The sequence below is a fragment of the Anarhichas minor genome, unplaced genomic scaffold (genome assembly GCF_050575085.1).
Source record: "Anarhichas minor isolate MPS153535 unplaced genomic scaffold, ASM5057508v1 ptg000062l, whole genome shotgun sequence".
Lineage (NCBI taxonomy): Eukaryota > Metazoa > Chordata > Actinopteri > Perciformes > Anarhichadidae > Anarhichas > Anarhichas minor.
In genome coordinates this window covers 3,475,158-3,493,389 of record NW_027466508.1, presented here as the reverse complement: position 1 = coordinate 3,493,389, position 18,232 = coordinate 3,475,158, and the positions used below count along the sequence as shown (strand labels likewise).

General features: G+C 41.4%; 1 protein-coding gene across 1 annotated transcript in view; it reads right to left on the bottom strand.

Moving 5' to 3' along the window:
• Positions 1-18,232, bottom strand: part of igdcc4 (immunoglobulin superfamily, DCC subclass, member 4) — a 45,228-nt gene that overhangs the window by 1,692 nt on the left and 25,304 nt on the right. The window contains exons 4-18 of the mRNA XM_076077604.1: positions 15,487-15,620; positions 10,653-10,787; positions 9,618-9,770; positions 8,252-8,659; positions 7,973-8,137; positions 7,363-7,500; positions 6,913-7,095; positions 6,462-6,674; positions 5,690-5,791; positions 5,361-5,553; positions 4,297-4,424; positions 3,116-3,286; positions 2,844-2,978; positions 508-610; positions 89-320 (exon numbers count right to left, since the gene is read on the bottom strand). Coding sequence (XP_075933719.1) covers positions 89-320; positions 508-610; positions 2,844-2,978; positions 3,116-3,286; positions 4,297-4,424; positions 5,361-5,553; positions 5,690-5,791; positions 6,462-6,674; positions 6,913-7,095; positions 7,363-7,500; positions 7,973-8,137; positions 8,252-8,659; positions 9,618-9,770; positions 10,653-10,787; positions 15,487-15,620 — 2,593 coding nt within the window. The remainder of the gene's footprint in view (positions 1-88; positions 321-507; positions 611-2,843; positions 2,979-3,115; positions 3,287-4,296; positions 4,425-5,360; positions 5,554-5,689; positions 5,792-6,461; positions 6,675-6,912; positions 7,096-7,362; positions 7,501-7,972; positions 8,138-8,251; positions 8,660-9,617; positions 9,771-10,652; positions 10,788-15,486; positions 15,621-18,232) is intronic.

Here is an 18,232-nt window from a genome sequence, read left to right as displayed (position 1 = left end):
ACTATTATCCCTCTAACACCACGTAACAAAAAATAACAGAATATCCAAGGCCCATCTGGAGAAGAGCTTCCCCCTTGTAGGTTTTGACCTTGGGATCAGGTGCAGGGGCATCTTCCCCTTTCCCCGGATTAGAACTTGCCATCAGGCTCTGCTCCTCTGGGGCTTCTTCTGGCAGCTGACCAGACTCTCGGACGCCCGGGGGCATCAGTGTCTCAAGCTCGTGGCTATCGCTGCACTCTGGCACGTTGGAGGAAACGGGGCAGCCTCCTCGCCTGTACTGAGGGGTCACAGCTGTGGAGTCCAGGCCCCCAGACACCTCCCTATTTGGATGAGAGGGATAGTAGTAGTTGGGTAATACAGAGGTCTGAACGTTACATACAATTTCCTGGATTGTTTTAGCTGGCTTTTAGTTATTAAGACAACAGTTGTTGTAAGTAAGTAAAACATTAAACACATTCAAATGTGCAGAGGTTCTGTACGACTGCCGACACTGTAGAGTTACCTTACCTTGGTTTGCCATTACGAAAGCTTAAACACATGCAGAGGAGGATGCATATCAGTCCCAGGCACACACCAACTATGATGCCTGTCACTGCATGGACGTCCAGCTCTGTTCAAATATCAGGCAACATGGAATAGGAGAAAAACACTGTTAGAATAAATGTAAAACAGAGTTCACACATGGAAGAAATATATGCCATATTGATTTTCACATGTGATCTGTTGCCAGTAGCTGTTATCTGGCTCATATATCTCCATCTTAAAAACTACTAAGATACAATGCATTTCTAGTTTGAAATACTGTTTGGCTCAGGCCTGATGTTATGAGACTGCGTATGACACCTTCATGTAAGACAAAGTTACAGTAATGAAGAGATATGAGGTGACATTCAACTAGGGACAGCAGACCTGCATTGATATTCATTTATGCTAGGTGTCTTTGGCAGTCTCGACATAGAGAGGAGAGGAAACAGATGGCAGGAGCTCTCAACCACCCACCAGCCACCTCACTCCCCATTCACACTGGCAACACTATTACAGCCTATGTGAACAAAATAAACCTGTTACTCCTATTAAGGATTTGGGTACAACAAAAATACATTTTCACTGCTTATTGCATCAGGAAAGTTTAATGTTCAGATTTTCCAGAAATATGATCTACAGGTTGGTGGATGGCATGTTTGAAACAATATTGTTCTTCGGTACGTATAAGAGAAGAAAAAGGCTTAATAAATGGTCAGACTAATTTAATACTAATTATCTTCATTGTTGATGAACTGGTTGTAATTACAACGAGTTTGACAGGCTCATGCTGGATAATAGTTCACAGAATAGGTCTTTATTTATGTTTGAAGACAAAAGGAGTATTTAATAATTTAAAGTAAAGCTAAAATGCTGCCTGATGGAATTACAAAGTGTATAATGAGATTGCATGCTTTAAACAAAGTGACATGAAAGTGAAGAAAGTGCTTTTCACAGCAATTCTGCACAAAGAGCAGTAATTCAAAGATCTCCCCTGGGGGTGGCTGATGAGGCCCTTTGATACCCACACTTCTCCTCACAATGCACCAGAATAGGAGAAGCGAATAACAGTGTCCTACCGACCTACACTTTCTCTGCTGGCAGGGACAAATTACCCACTTTAGAGTGATAGAAAAGTGTGTATGTGTGAACATGGGTATGGGTGGGAAAGTGTGTGAATGCCTGGCAAGGCTTGTGTCTGCTTATGGAAGCAAAAATGGCTGTACGATTTTGAATCTCAGAGTACTTAAAGAGGCAATATGTAAAATACGGCCAGAATTTTAGTTTAAAACATTCAAAAAACAAGCAATAACATTATCAACAGAATGTGAAAAGGCCTGTCTTGCAAAACCACTTGTACCGCAAGAGGCAATAGTGAGTCACTGTAGTGTCCAGACTGCCCCGAGTCCATCGTAAGAGGACGAAGATGTAAAGCTGCCCTAAGGGCTTGTCAATCACATTGAAGGTGTGCGTGTTGATAGTTTGTTGATTGGATTAAATTCAAAGTGGCAGAAAAGAGATGATGACTTGTGTTTCTGTCTCGACCTCCCCGCCACCGGGAGGCTGCTTAACCCGAAGGAGAGCGGGCGCAGCTCCAGGAGATGGACGGCCCTTCAGTTAGCACTTAGTTAGCAGGCTGCAGACTGGGGGTCTGTCTCCCAGTGCACACTTTCCTCCTGTCCAGGGTGGTCTCCTGGCCGCGGGGAGGACAAAACGAAGGTGCAGGTTGTTTTCTTGATTCTGCCACTTTGGAGTTAATCCAACAAACAATCAAAACGTACATGTGTTGAACAACCCCCAGGTTAGTTGCACAAACACAAAGATGGGTAAGGGAAAACACAGGCCGACGCCACACGAGAAGATCATAAAAAACAAAAACAAAATTATTCATATTCTGTATTCTATAGACTAAAAATCAAAAATAACAATTAGCAATCATGTTGTCATCAATTCATTTTGTGGCATCAATTAAGTATTCTAATACTTTAATGTATTTAAAGATATTAAATAAGAGATATGTTACATTTCCTCTTTATTCTACTTTAAGTCAATTTCTATCTCAGTCCTAAGCTACAGATATGCCTGTCCCCCTCAGAAAGTGTTGTCCCTTTCTCATTAAGCACTTTGCATCCCTGAACCCTCTTGACGCTGAGACTGCTTCTTTCTTTCCATTCACAAATTGAACCTCTCTTTACTGAGCTACTGCTACTACCACTGTTATAACAACCTTAACTCCTGCTACCACTGCTCTTAAAATTACCATCACTTATTTTCTTGTTAATAAGGTCACCTATATATTGCATGAACTTTTTGGCACATACCATATTTCTGAAGGGGGGTGTCAACATCCTTTACAGGTGAAAAAGGCCCTGGCCCCATCTCAGTTGACGCCCCCAGCTTAAAAAAGTAACGGGTGCCACTGGACAAACCCTGGACTTCCACACTGGTAATGCTCCCTGAGAGAGACAGCCAGATAGGAAAACACTGTCAAGGCACATCGTAAATCACAGTTTCACTCAGAATTTCATTTGGTATTAAACAGGATTATAAAAATAAAGGGCTCAGGATTTGTGTCATGCCAGCCAACACCTACCATCCTGATATAGGTTTTCCCACAAGTGCTCAGGCTGGCTGAGGTTGCCACTGAACAAGAGCCTGTAGCTGATGATGATACCGTTAGGCTCCAGCGGAGGGCGCCAGCTCGCCACCACAGACGAGGAGTCCAGAGCACTCAGCTGCAGCTCCTCAGGAGGTGTGGAGGGCCCTGGAGGAGAGAGGAGGACTAGGTCAGTAATTAGAGCCCAGAAATGAGGCCTCACAGCTGCGGAATGTATATTGTCTTGGTGGGGGATTTGACATGTAGTGCGACAACCATCTGCGTCCTCATGACCCCACCACCTGGGTACATGAGAGAGGGGACAAGCAGGGCAATGGGGGAATGGGCTTGGGCTCAGGTGATGATACATGGCATTGGAGAGCATAACAGAGTGACTGGTGGCAATAATGTCATTAAAAGGCAGCCCACTCTACACTCTCCGCCCTTACTTGGCTTACAGGCAGAGCTGCTGGTCAATATGAGAGCCACTACTACACCCGGGTATTTCATTATAGCCAGTTATCAGCCATCAATGCCAACCACGAATTCCCATGTCCACTGGCCTCAGGCCAGCCAGCACACTGATCCACACATGAGTGAGCACACACTCACTTGCAAGCAAATGCATATATTACCGTATCTGCAGGCTGATATTGCAACGCCTTTACCTTGCTAGCTGGAGACAATGGTTGAAATGATAAAATACAACTCAAGTGCAGCTAATCAGACAAAAGAACAAGATGAAATACATTATTGATAGGGAACATGAGGTAATATGCATTGTGTGGTGTAGTTCCCCTTGAATTGTTTAGAAGTGACTTGCTTTAGGGCACTGCAAAGTTGTGAGAGCGAAGAGTGTCTTCCATATCAAGTGAGTGAAAAAAAGTCTTACTAATGTCCAAAACCAAGTAAATGCCAAAAAAATGGCATAGCTCTGCAGGAATGTTTGAATGCCTTTCTTCATACAGCACCCTTGAAAAACAAAGTTACAAACTGCTTTTCACAGAAAAAACAAATAAAAGCAAAATCAAGTATAATGTTAACTATATCAAGCATGTTTTAAAGGCCACAAAATACTACAGGAAACCCCTCAGGGACTTTGATTGTTGGGTCTTTATGAACTGAAACGGAACACTAACTTAAATGACTGCCCTGATAGGAGCACAGCAGAGACTCACGGTCAGACAAAGTAGACTCCTCCACTGTGCCGCTGAAGGGTCCCACCACGTCCACACCATTAGACTGCACCGCCAGCTTATAGCGGGTGAAGGGCCTCAACGCCCCGAGCAGTATCTCCTGAGCAGAGCTGCAACATACAACAGCACGGGAGAGTCCTGAGTGTGTGGTGTACGGTCTGTATTCTGGGCTGACAGAAAATAATAACTGACTTTGTTCAATTTTGTCTGTTTAGGTTGTGTTTAGTTGGACCACTCTCGACTTCAATATACATTATCTTAATATGTTACCTTTATTACATGCATTCTACTTGACAATCAATTAATTGTTTATTTTTATCATTGATGCACCTCTTTAACCCAAGAATTCCATATCCTTACTTAAGATACTTCTTGAATAAATATGACATAGCAATGATGGTGAAGACAAGAGGAATACAGGGTATAGTTCTTGACACAGAGTAATAATACCAATTTGAGGATAGAGGGTTAAAGAAATCCAAGGGCAATATTATGTGATTCATTTCGATTACTGTATGAATGATGGATAATAATGGAGTTACTCATAGCTACCTGAAAGATAACAGAACTCTAACAAGAGTGTTTATTGATGGGTTTTGTGTTTGGTGTTGTAAATAAAATATTTTTTATGCAAAGAAATGCAGAGTCTCCTTCAAGAAACTCCCTTCTGGCTCTTTCAGCAGAAAAGCTTAGTGAAGCAATTTATTGGTGTCAAAGGCAAGCTAATTAAGCTAATTAAGGGCAGTTCCTGAAGCATGCTTCTTTTTAGTGACCAGTTGTTATCAACAATATCATGCTACTTCTCAAGGTGTTTCTTTGCATGACAGTTCAGGTTTGTATTATTACTGAATGATGGGTTCACACACAAATACTGTTAAAATGGGATTTGCAATATAAACATTAACATATAAGGAGTTATACAGGAAGCAGTATTGCTCAAATGTTGACCATGAACTATGGTGATATGTTTTGAGATATCCAGGGCCATTATCTCTTTAAAAACACAGGCAATTATTAAGTTTCTGTTGTTTAAACTGGTTTCTGACCTGGTGTAATAGGAGACCAGGGAGGCGTTGGTGGTTCCAGCTGGGCTGCAGCGCACTGTGTAGTTGATGATGCGTACGTTGCTGAACCGTGGTTTCTCCCAGCGCAGCCAGATGGAGGTGGAGCTGTTGGCCATGGCTTGGATGCCGCTCGGGGGCAATGGAGGGGGGCGCATGGGCAGGAACGACGACGACACTTTAACACACACATACACATTATTTACCTTGATACAATTTGTCATTTTTATTATCCCATAAAAGTGATGGAGGGAGGGAATACCTTTTCTTACAAGACGCTCAACAATACACACATGCAGTAAGATAAATCTTACCTCTGTCATGGGTCTTGTCTGTCCTTCCCTTCCACACAGCAGCTGCTCCATCTATCTGCTTGTTGAATGCCCAAACTCTCACCTCGTACTGCCGATCAGGGACTGACACACACACACACACACACACAGACACACACACACACACACACACGCACACACAGCAAAACAGAGTGTGAAAGATAAATATGAAAACAGAAAAATAAATGTATATATATATATATATATATATTGTATATGTTACAAAGACAAGCCATTTAAATATTGAAATTAGGCCCTGGATGTCATCTTAATGCAGTCAATCAATTTTTGTTCTGATATGCTGTACCTATAGTGTATGACTAATGGCAGCTAAGCTACTAAATACTTTTGAATGAGATGATGAATTATTAAATACTTTTCATGAGAGGTGTCCATTTCTGTTCTTATTTTTTTTTTTTAAATAAGACTGCTAGTGAAAGCAACTTTAAATGAAATACTCAACTCAGAGTTAAACAAGGCTCTCCAAAAGCTCAGTGTACTAAGTTTGCAAAAATAGCGGAATCATTTTTATCAAACTTTGTTTTCTACAGCAAAGTTGGCATAATATATATTATAATAAAATATTAGATAAATAGATAAATAAACAAAATAAGTAGATATAAATATCTACTTATTTAGTCAAAAGTAGATAAATGCAAAATGACTATGGTATAAATATAAATATGAATGCAGAATACACTTATGTATGTTATCACGCATGTTGCATTTGGAGAGGTCTCAGTCAACAACTTACCCAGCCCGGTGAGGAGATGATACCTGGCCTTCTTACGGAGCCTGATGGTGTGGGTCTGTGTTGTCTTTTCTACATTGTCTGATTCATCAGCCTCCACCTCTCGACATGACAGCTTGTAACCAGAAACCAGTGTGTGATTTGGCGAGGGATGCCATGTCACATTGAGTGTGTTCACTCTCGCTCTGACTTTCAGCTCAGTGGGGGCAAAGATCACTGAACAATTTTGGAAAAAAGTAAAAAAAAAAAAGATTTCCGCATGATAACATTATCAATATCCACAAGCATTTCCCAGTATATTTTGACCTGTTGCTTGTGGAAAATCCACATAGTCCTGCTAATAAAAGTTAAAAAACGTATACTACAACACCAGTAGGAACTCTGCATAAAAAAAAAACAGGAATTTTAGGAATGAACAAATGCTAAGAGAGTCAGGTTCTGGTGCCTTCCTTACCCATGATGTGGTTGCTGTAGTTGTAGTGGGCTAATGTTTGGTGCTGGGCCCACTCAGAGGCAACCCCGAAGCCAATGCCTGTCCCAGCTGCTATCCTCAGTCGGTAGGCCTGGTTGGGCTGCAGCTCTTTCATTGTGAACTGAGTCTCATTACCCCTTACTTCCACAGAGAACACAGTGTCCACTGTGGGAACACATAACACACTTCAAAAATGTCGTCTCTAAAAGGACAATCTGTTTTGAAAATGCCAATTAAGCCAATCTGACATATTATCTCGAACAGAACAGAACCATACAACATTAGTAAAGTAGGCTGCCAATATTTGTCCTTTTCTATGAATAAATTATGTGAAGAAACCAAAATGGGTAAATCTCTTGAATTATACTCTGTGAGTCACTAAATTGTACTTTCACTGGCAGATCAACTTGATATCCAGCAGGGGTTACTCACCCTGATCCAGAGTGCTATACTCAATGCGGTAGCGGGTAACAGCCCCTCGACTATGCTGCCAGGACAATGGATGCCACATCAGCCTGATGTCTGTGGGGGAGGTGCTGACTATAGACAGCTGAGGAGGTGCACTTGGTACTGAAGAAGGGAATAGAAGGACATACTGAACTGTTTGATAATGCACATTCAAGGCATATCCTATAGATCTGCACAGTTACTGGACTCCTGGAAGACACTGCTGATTTCACAAAGACATTTTAGACTGGTTTGTGTTAGCCCAAAGTTACCTTTTTGGTCACCTACAAATGTCTTATTCAGTGTTGGGTTGAACTGAGCTCCACCCTCTTGTGACACATCTGGTTTAGTCTTGTGAGACTTTTTTAAAAGCAAAAATGCTCTGTTGAGTCTCCAGCGAGCTACTACTACTACTACTCTTTAAATAACAACTACGACACGTAATGAACGGCTGATACAGATGACTCATAAACTCTTAATAATCTGGAGGAGTTACAAGGTTGGCACTTTATGATTCTTGCTCTGTGAAGCATCTGTGAAGCATCCAGGGCTGGCCTGAGGTTACCAGTATCAGTTTATGAGTTTGATTACGCACCATCCTCCAGCATCTCTACAGTAACACGCAGGGATGGCCGACTGGCACCCATGGGAGAGTAAGCCACCACAAAGAATGTGTAAGCAGTATGGGGAAGAAGCTCTTTGATATGATATTCTGTGGTGTCGTTGTTCATCGCAAACTGGTACTCCTCGTTATCCGAGCCTGAAATGGATGAAAAATGTCAAATCAAATACAATTTTTTAGGGAATGTGTACATACTTACTGTACTGCGATACACAAACACAGAGACACACACAGAGACAAATAGAGACACACCTGCGGCGCGTTGGCAGTGCACAGAGTAGCCGATGATTTGGTCCGAGTTGTACTCAGGTTTCTCCCAGATGAGCAGGGCAGTTGTGCTGGAGGGCATGGCAGACAGGTGGCGAGGAGGACTAGGCAGACCTTCCCTCACAATGACCGTCAGCTTGGCAGTGGCACAGGCCGTGCCCAGCCCATTGTCTGCTATGCACTGGTAGTAGCCCTCATCCTCCTGCGCCAGCTGGTTGATAAGCAGGACTCCAGGGCTTTGGGTCTTTACTCGTCTAAATGACTTGATGGGCTGACCGTCCTTAAGCCAGTGCAACACTGGAGTTGGCTCCCCAGAGCTGTTGCATACAAACCTGGCTGTGTTTCCCCGGGAGAGGGACACTGTCTCCGGGGGCTGGAGAATGACTGGAGGGGCTGTTGGAAGAAAGAAACAAATCCAGGATTTACAGAGGAATCGGATTATGTGCGCTGTCAAATTAAAGGGATACCCCAAAGATATTGTGTGGGGCGCAATGTTATTTAAAAACTTGCTTGTCTTGGCTTGTGTTATGTTGCCACTGACGAAATGGCATCCACAAATATGTGTGTGCAGAGGATGTTACGGATGACAATAATTACAGTGTACATTTTACAGTGTTTTGGCTGACTCAGATCTTCAGCCGTATTCAGTCCGAGAGAGGCCCCTTAAGGCCGCAGCTGCAGTGGGGAGGTAATGAATGGTGGGGATCCTTTAGAACCTGAGCTGACGAGAGCTGGTGGTGCCTTTGCTCAAATTGCCTTCTAATACCAACAGAAACATTCTGCTGTGACGAATGTGAGCGTGCGTAGTTTTTGTTGGATACTGTTGCCGATGTCAGCCCTAAGACAGAAATGTGTGTGACCATGCACGGAATTTTTCCTCATCACTGAAACAGAGGTGTGCTGGAGACCTTCAGGATCAAAGACAAACTGGAAAAGACCACCAGGACAAGCAGGGCGATTTTTGTTATTGTGTAATTGCCGGCACGGCAGAGAGAGATACAGCGGTGAAACGGTGTATAGTGGCGGCATATTTTCACATCTTACTCTGAGAATTAAGAATTTATTTTGATCAACCAGAGTTGCTGAATGTTGGAACAGTGGTAAGAATAGCCAAGACATGTTTAGTGATTTTTTTTTTGTGTGTTTCACAATAAGTTAACATTGCAATTAAGCCTATCTTAGTAAGAGAGAAACTTGTATTCAGAGGGTTGTATTTTTCTTCCTGGGTGTAAGAATATTTCCTTTATTGACATTTTTTAAGGGAAAGCTGGTGACAGAGACTAGTCTCAATGAAGCAGCACTCAGAAATGTCTAATCCGTCATTATATACAGAACAAAACAGGTCTCCTACCAGGCACATGCAGCTCAGCAGCAGCATTGATAAATTCTCTGGTCTTGGGCTTGTTGGCCCGGCAGACATAGACGCCGGCATGGTGACGCCTTGTGTCCCTAATCACCAGGTTTGTTGCGAGGACGACCACATCAGTGGAAATGGGCTTTCCGTCTGATCAAAGAAGAAAGCAACAAAGAACAACAAGACAGTCTCAAATCATACAGAAGAAAGAGATCGGCCTTGAGAAAAGTGAAGATCATTTCTCAGGCTTTCAGTTGCCTGAGAAACAGCACAAAAGAGAGAGGCAGCAGAGGATGTGACCTGTAATCCCATAGGTTGACCAACAGATGGCTCTGTGACTTTTTAGTCTGGGTCGACTGAGGTGTCTGCATTGGCTCACTCCCAGGCTGTGTGTAAAATCCTTCACTATTCACCCATATAGACCACTATTTAGTTTGTCCGCCATTTTGTGCTGTTGTTGGATGCTTTACATAGAATGATCATCTACAAGGTGAATTACCTTACTATGTCACATAAAGCACAAGCTATCAGTGCACATGACCTGCATATCATACTGCAGTTTTTGACTGTTACAATGTAGAGAATTCTCTGAACAGTAAAATGTTAAATGCTAATGTGGGAAGTATTTCAGATGCAGCACTAGATGTTGCCACATCACAGCCCAAAGGAATTCCAATTATTGTTAATATTACCACCAAGACTGTATGTGTGTGTGTGTGTGTGTGTGTGTGTGTGTGTGAGAGAGAGAGAAAGCTGCAGAGTGAAATAATCAAGGTGACAAATCATCTTATGTAAAGCCTGACTCAATGCACAATAGAACAACAGAGGACTAGTCGAGGGGAGACAGCTCTCATCAGCAAAACAACAACTTTACAGCCACAGGTACGCAAATCTAATCCTGACTTGTTGATATTTGCTCTTTGTGCGTGAGAGACAGATAACCCTAACCCTAACCCTGTATGGAAGTGCAACAGAGGCAACCAAACAAACAGGATGAGAACCACAAAACAAAAGAGCATTTGCAAGCGTTACCTTGTCTGCTCCAGGACACCAGTGGCTTCGGCTGGCCTTGTGCCATACACTCCATCACAGCGGGACGGCCGAGCACGACTGTTGCATTCCGAGGGGGGGAAACAATGGCAACTCCATTCAGGGCTTCAGTAGAGCCTGTAAGGAAAAAAAGAAGTGTATACTTTGGTGTTATGGATAATGAAACATTTTTGTGATTTTGTGACAGTTGCCTGTTTGAATCTTTCGGCTGAATGAGAGAATACATCCTTTTTTGTTTTCAATTCAAATACTTCATTCCTCACCAATGAAGTGAAACAAAATGGCAATTCAGTCTGATTTCATGGCTTTGGTAATATCCCATCTTTGACCAATTACTGTTACACGTGTTTTTTTATGTAAACTGCCAACATGAAATACTCATCCACCTTTATATTTAAAAAAACAAGACGAAACGCAGCAATATTTGCGGCTTCATCTTAGCTGCTAAAAAGAAGAGGAACCACTCATTTTGGACACAAAAGCGGATAAAGAAACAACTGACTTTCTGACCTACAAAGAGAATTGCTGGTGACAACCTGAATACGGATTTCTGTTATCGTACCCTTTAAATCAGCAGCTAGATTCTACTACCTATAGTTGGCTAATCGGAATCTGATTGAGACTTTCTGATTGAGACCAATTCTTAGTAGATGGATGAATATGACCTGAATAGGAAATCTTGATCAGAGAGGTTTTGATGTGAGAGGATTTGCTGGGAAAACAGGCTTGAAGGCCTTATAGCACATTTTATTTACAGGTAGCAGTGCATATCTGACACAACAGGCTGTAGACATACTGTACATTACCATGAATAAATAAACCAAATGGCTGACTGAGAGGAGATTGGTGCGATAGAGAAAGGAGGTGATGTTTCTAAGCGGCGAGAGACACATAGGGGTTTGCGACACTAGAACGAGAGGGAGAAAAAGAGAATCCAACAGAAAGAATTCATGAGTTCATGCGTTGAAGGTAAAGCTGGCGTTAAAGAGCCTTACTTCTATGCATTTCTCTTAAGCCCAGACAGTCTCAGCAGCACATAATGCCAATGACCTCCAGAGAAAGGCATTCTGTAGACATATTATCAATTAAACATTGAGATTACATACAGCAATCCTTGGTTATGCATAAGGTTTTAAGTGTGTCAGTCCGCCTTTGCGAGGACTGCACTGCAGGGTGCGCCTTCATAGAGGTCTAATGTGGATATGATGGGTGTGGGCGTAAAGCATATAGAAAACTGTAGTTAAAGTAAAGAAGAAACTATAAACTAGAGATTTAAAGCAGCTGGAGCACTTGTGGTACATGGACTTGAGTACCTTAACATCAAGCCGTCAAAGCTTGGCTATGGGTGTTGAGGTATGTTATTCATAGAATTGTGAAGTGTAAGCGAGTGAAGTGATGGCATTAAATCTGACATATGTCACTTGTAATGGCTCGCAGTAGAGCCTTAAGTAGTTTCCTTATAAGGATCCACAACAGCAGGAAAAGCACCAAGTGGAAAAAAAGCCCAGAAACATCAGCCTCCTTGAGATTAGAAGTGTGAAAAACCATTAAAATAAACTGTACATATTCCGGTGTTATTTGCTGTGCTGTAGAGTGGGTTGTGTTTTCTACCTGCTCTCTCAACAGGTGGCACCCTCCCCTGCTTTGCACCTGCAGTGTGCGATTGTATGCAATTTGTTTCAATCACTCATCAGGGTCTGGAGGACACAGCTTAGTTTATACTCGCCATAGTGAAGCCAGTGCTAGGCGCGCACACCAGGAAATGCAAGCGGTCGCGCCGCTTGGTCGTGCACTTCTGAATTTTTGTAACTTGGCGCGCGCAATCACGTGACTGTCACAAATACTTCACTGATAAAAACACTATTTACACGTCTAGGGATTCTATAAAAAAGCTTTTAGATGCTTTAGAAACAGGTGGTCTTAAAAATCTTTATTTGAGTAAATATTTTGCCAGTCAAATCAACAGGATATTCAACCTTTGTTTTCTTATAATGCATGTAATACTTGACTTCTTTCTTTACAGGGCTTGTACACAGGCACAAAAGTAGTCCATGAATATGAGATTTGAATTTACAGATAACTACAATCCTTTATCGGCATTGTGGTGGTTAGTTTATGGCCAGTTACACCTACAGTCTATATGGGCATATCTATGGGTTTCACTCGTTGTCTTTTTGATTCTTCACAGTACATTTTGTTGTACGCCCACTGGCATTTTGGAGAATAATGAGCTGCTGCTTGTAAAGGCCCGCTGCTAACGACATACTCAAGTCAACATAGTCCTGAAGCTCCACCCCTGCTGCTTCAATATTCAACATGTCGCGTGCACCAAATTTGACAAAACACTGATTTTTGCGAACCAATAAGTAGAGACCAATGTATCCGCTTGAATCTAACGTCATTTTAAGTCGACTGTCGGCTGTAAAGATGGTGTGAAAAAACCTTTTAAAGTCCAAAACTCATTTCTGACTCACTTCCTGTGGCCTCATCTGTCTCCCTCCCGCTTTCTTTTTGTCTTTCTTTTAAAAGATACAAAGGCTGTGACTCAAATAGGACACAATGGTTCCCACATAGCAGCCAATTACAGTTGACTGATCTCTAGCTACAGAGGCAGATAATAAGACATGGCTTTAATGTGGGCCGCCTAATGGCTCAATGCATGTAATCCACTGATGCAAGTCCTTATAGGATGCAGCCACGCTGGGACTTTGATCAAAGAGAGAAGGGTGTTTATATCAAAATTGACAAATGCTGTAGACTGAAAGATTTGTCTTTATTTAGTAAACAGCATAACTCATTTCATTTAATTGACATCCTTGAGTTTCATTGATTGGACCATTATTAACATTCATCATTTGGTTGTTGCCATATTATTGTAAAATTGATCGACGTGACAATTTGAGGATTCGATTTATTTTTCTCTGTGGTTTCGAGACGTGTAATACATTTGATCGTAGTAAATTAATGTTGAGGCTATGTAGAGTCAGCCCTCTGACACAATTCCCTGTGGTTTGTAGTGGGCAGTGATACAGTTTAAGATTATTGGGAGACAATTAAGTGAATCCTACATTAATACATATATAAATGGTTTCCCTACAGCTCTTACTCACAACTTAAATAATGTTTGTATCTGAATTGCACAACTTGTGTGTCATGCTCGTATTTAGTAACGGAATTGAAATATTGAAACATTTTCAATTATTCTGCCATACAGGGAGAATGAGTTCTGTGGATGAAGAGATGAACAAACAGTGCCAAGCACGGAGGGCTCATTGGAAAGTGTAAACCTACTGTCTGCCAACACTATTTTCTTGAATCTGTATGTGTTGCAGCAAATGAAGTCTGAAGGACAGTAGAGGTAAATGCACAGCACTTGCATTTTATACAAAACATCAGCAGCTCAAAGTGCTTTGCATAATAGAAATGCTTTTAATAAGAAATGAGAGGGAAATGTATCGCAATAACATTGCATAAAGGACAATGGCAAAGGTCGCTGAAGTTTGAGTCGGATTAAATAGGCAGTTTTTTCAACCACAAGTAGTAGAGTTGAGGAAAAGTCTCAGATCTTTAAACAATGTGTTGTAATTGCATAACCGAACTCACCAAACTCTGCTTCACTTTGTTTTGTTCTAATTATGGGAACAATTAGGAGAGTGGCCTCAGGATGACCTGAGTGTCAGACATCTCTTCAGACTATAAATTTGGCTTTGAACTTTTTCAATGAATTGAGTTGAAAAATGTATAACTCTGAGCTGTAGTTCACCTTCTGTCAAAACATATTTGTATCTGCTGTCCAGCTTAATGAAAACAGTTGCAAAGGTGGGTTTCCTAATGGAAACAATTAAATATTCAACTACTCACTTTCCCAGGCCCCTAAGCCATATCGTAGTATACAGCAATGACCGAGGTGCTCAAGTGGTCTATGTATGCAAATTTTCATCACATTACACCCATTATATCCCCCTCTTTCTGGTTATTGTAGAAGAGAATAGATAGAGAAAGTCATAATTCATAATTCCCCGTTCAATGACAGCATCTATATGAGCAGCATCAGCTATTCCTACTACTGGAGTTACTACAGTCCTGGAATACACAAATGTATACAGAGCCACTGTTTCCTATTGTAATGCAATCCAGAATATGGCATCATCCACTCAAATGATGTGTTTTGCTTCACTTTAATATTTGACCCTTAACTGTGCAGAATGCTGTATGTGCAGAGTCTGACAATAGAATGCTGTATTCACACTTATCTGCTGCCGAGGGAAGGTTTCTCTGTGCTCACCTTAGATCTGAGTTCAAGACGTGTATGTGCAATCATGATTTAGTGACATCACAACAAGTTTGGAAGACAATAATGCTTCAAAATACAACTTACACAAGTGTGATGTGGAAACTTGAAATCAGAAACAACATATTATTCAAAGCAGAGTACTTAAGTTATCTTGGAAACATGTCTGGAGGGGATCTTTAAGTATTATAGCAACCTGTTATTATCATAGTCTAAATAATGCAAACTCGACATATGTTATGCAAAACAGTTTTGCTGGTTCAATTAGAAAAACAATTGCCAGAAACAATACTGTAGATATAGATTATTCATTATAGTTTAAAACACAAAACACACAACACAAACACTGATTTACCCACAATACACAGTGAGAGAGTGCCATTTTGTAAGCACCAGAGAAAAACCAAATACATTTCAAGCATCTAGTCCTCAAACTCACATTGGATTATTTAAGGCTGGCCTGGCAGCTCCCAGTGGGGCCTGGCTGCCTATTCAAACACTATAAAGCATCGCAGCAGACCGTACCTGTGGTGACAGTGAGCCTGGCTTCATGAGAGATGTCTCTCCTGGCAGAGTTGGACGCGACACAGCGGTAGGCACCCTCATCCTCCTTGGTCACCTCCAGAATCTGGAGCACCCCGTTAAGAAGGGAAATAAACCTGATTTCCACAGGGCGAAACAGAGGAGAGGGGGCAGAGGGAGAAAGAGTAAGAAGACAAATGACAGAGAGAGAAAAACAACTCAATAAATGGCTTAGTGCCCTGCAGCATGAAAAATACAGCTGATCAACTCTGCAGGGATCCTGAAAAATCCTCACAGGACTCCATCCTTCTTTATTGAGGAGAGAGACTATTGTGTGCAACCACTACAGTGAAAGGTTGCAATTACAAGCTAAGCAACTCAAAACGTGACTTAATTACAGGACTAAAAATATTCTTCTCTATACAAAGACAACCACTCGAGCTTCATAAAAGCACACAATACCCCAAAAAACAGTATATACAAATTATTATATTTGGGTATATCATCTTTTTGGCTAAAATGTATATTTGTGCTGTTGATATTCGCTAACTCTACTTTAAACCTACATGTCTACTTTTCCCTCTCTGATGGAGGTCATGTTCTGGACACATTACTCAAGGCCCTCAGGGCTATCGCATGCACAACCTCTTATCGTCTTTATCAAAGCCTATTAATCCCACCAAAATGTGACCAGCGGTAGCCTGTTTAGGAGAAAAGAAGGGGAAGGGAGTGGAGAGGTGGAGAGAAAAAGACAGAGGGAGAAAAAAGAGGCAGTCGATGGGAAAATCCAGGAATAAGAAAAAGAAGAGATAATAAGAAAAAGATAGGGAGCCATAAATTAAGAGGAAATGGGGAAGGACATAGATGTAAAGGTGATGATAGCGAAGAAAAACAGCAAGAGATGGCAGAGAGGCCAAGAGAGAGAAAAAGGCACATTAGAGCAAGAGAGAACAGAGAGAGAGAAAAAGACGGTGATGTAGCAGCCATCCCTTTGCTCATCTTTGTGAGAGGCCATTAACAGCGCCCGAGGTCGGAGAACCACATCCCACCAATAAGACCTCATCAGCAGCGAGCTGTTTGCGGGTTATGCAGGGCTACAGCAGCCATTAGCACATAGTCCTGTGCAATAAGACTTGTAACAAAGAGTCACCGTGAAATGTCAATATCGTTAAGTGGCCCAGTAAATGAGACTATTTGTGAGAGAGCGCTGACAGAGAGAGAGATCTGTCAAGAATGTGGGAGCAGGTTTTTATATTTAGAAAACGTTTTTTCTCACAGAAGGTTCATATTGAACAGTTTGTTATAACCTCAAGGTGAATCTACAATACATTTCTGATAGTTGTTTAATTCCTGGTTATATACTCTGAAACAGTCCCATTGCCAGAGGACACTTCTTAGACCGGCATGTGACGGCCAGCAGTAGCCCTTTTTCAAGCATTCATTAAAGGTTTTCGATACAACTTTCAGAGAATTAAGTCAGTCTCCCTCTGTGTGAGTTGTAATCTGAGGTTCTCTGTGCTTTGTTTCCAAAGCAGGGGTCGGCCACGTTAGCGCATATGAGCATGCCCCACTGGTTAGCTCGGGGTCACCACATTGCAAAGCGATTATACGGCAGTTACAGCTTGTTACATCGTCAGCACAAAATGTATGCAACACAGATAAACATCTTCCACTGCAATCGGCGAATGATGGAAGTCAACAAAATACCAATGAATCGCTGCATCCCTAAACAGCACCATGAATTACATTTATGTAACCACAAAATCAGACGAATGTTAGCATGTTGTTAATTGTTTTTTGATACTCTGCAAAAAGGCGTTGAAGACAAAGCAAGAGAAAGAGAGAAAGAGAGGGGCTGTAGCACAAAATTCATAACAGGCGTTGCATAATTGATAATCATCAACCAACCATCAGCCTACAGCATACTCAATTCACAGCTGGGTGCAAACAGCATGAGGGGGGTGTAAAAAGAAACTGAAAAACTCTAATGTAATCAACAAGTAACTCGATGCTGAAATAATCTATGTCATGGAAGAATACATTTGGCCCTTTATGAGTGAGCGACAAGTTCCTACTTCCACTAACACGTGTGTAGCGTTGAAGGATGCAAGGAAATTAAATATGAAGACTTTTCTACCTTGAAAAACATGTTTGTATGTATCAGAACAAATGCAAGGAACAAATATAATACCACAGAGCTAACTAAGCTTGACAAACAAGGTCATTTAAGTATGGCATGTGCTTCCATTTCTGATAATTTATGGAACTTATGTGAATTCTTTACAAATGAACTGTAAACTGAATGACACTACATGTGTTATTGTTACAATAACTAGCTTTTATCTGCACTGGGATTTAACCTTACATCCAAATGTGGAGGGCCACAGCCAGCTTGAGTTGTACAGTACAGTAGTCTTCACATCATATTCACTAAGGTTAGCATGCATAAAATTCACTTAGCCTGTGTGTGTTTCCACATTAAATATTCCACAACACTATGGTTTCATTTTTTTGCAAGTAATAAACTAGAAAGTAATTTCCCATATGACTTATCACGTCAATCATTTTAATGATGTGATGTTATTATATAATGGACAGTACAAGGATATTCATGAGGACACACAACAAAATGTATCAGATAAAAAAAAGAATAAATATGACAACATGCACTCCAAATAATTGGGTTGAAATCACAATCTGATCAAAGTGATCACATCGTTCATTGACTGACATTTTAATAAAATGAATA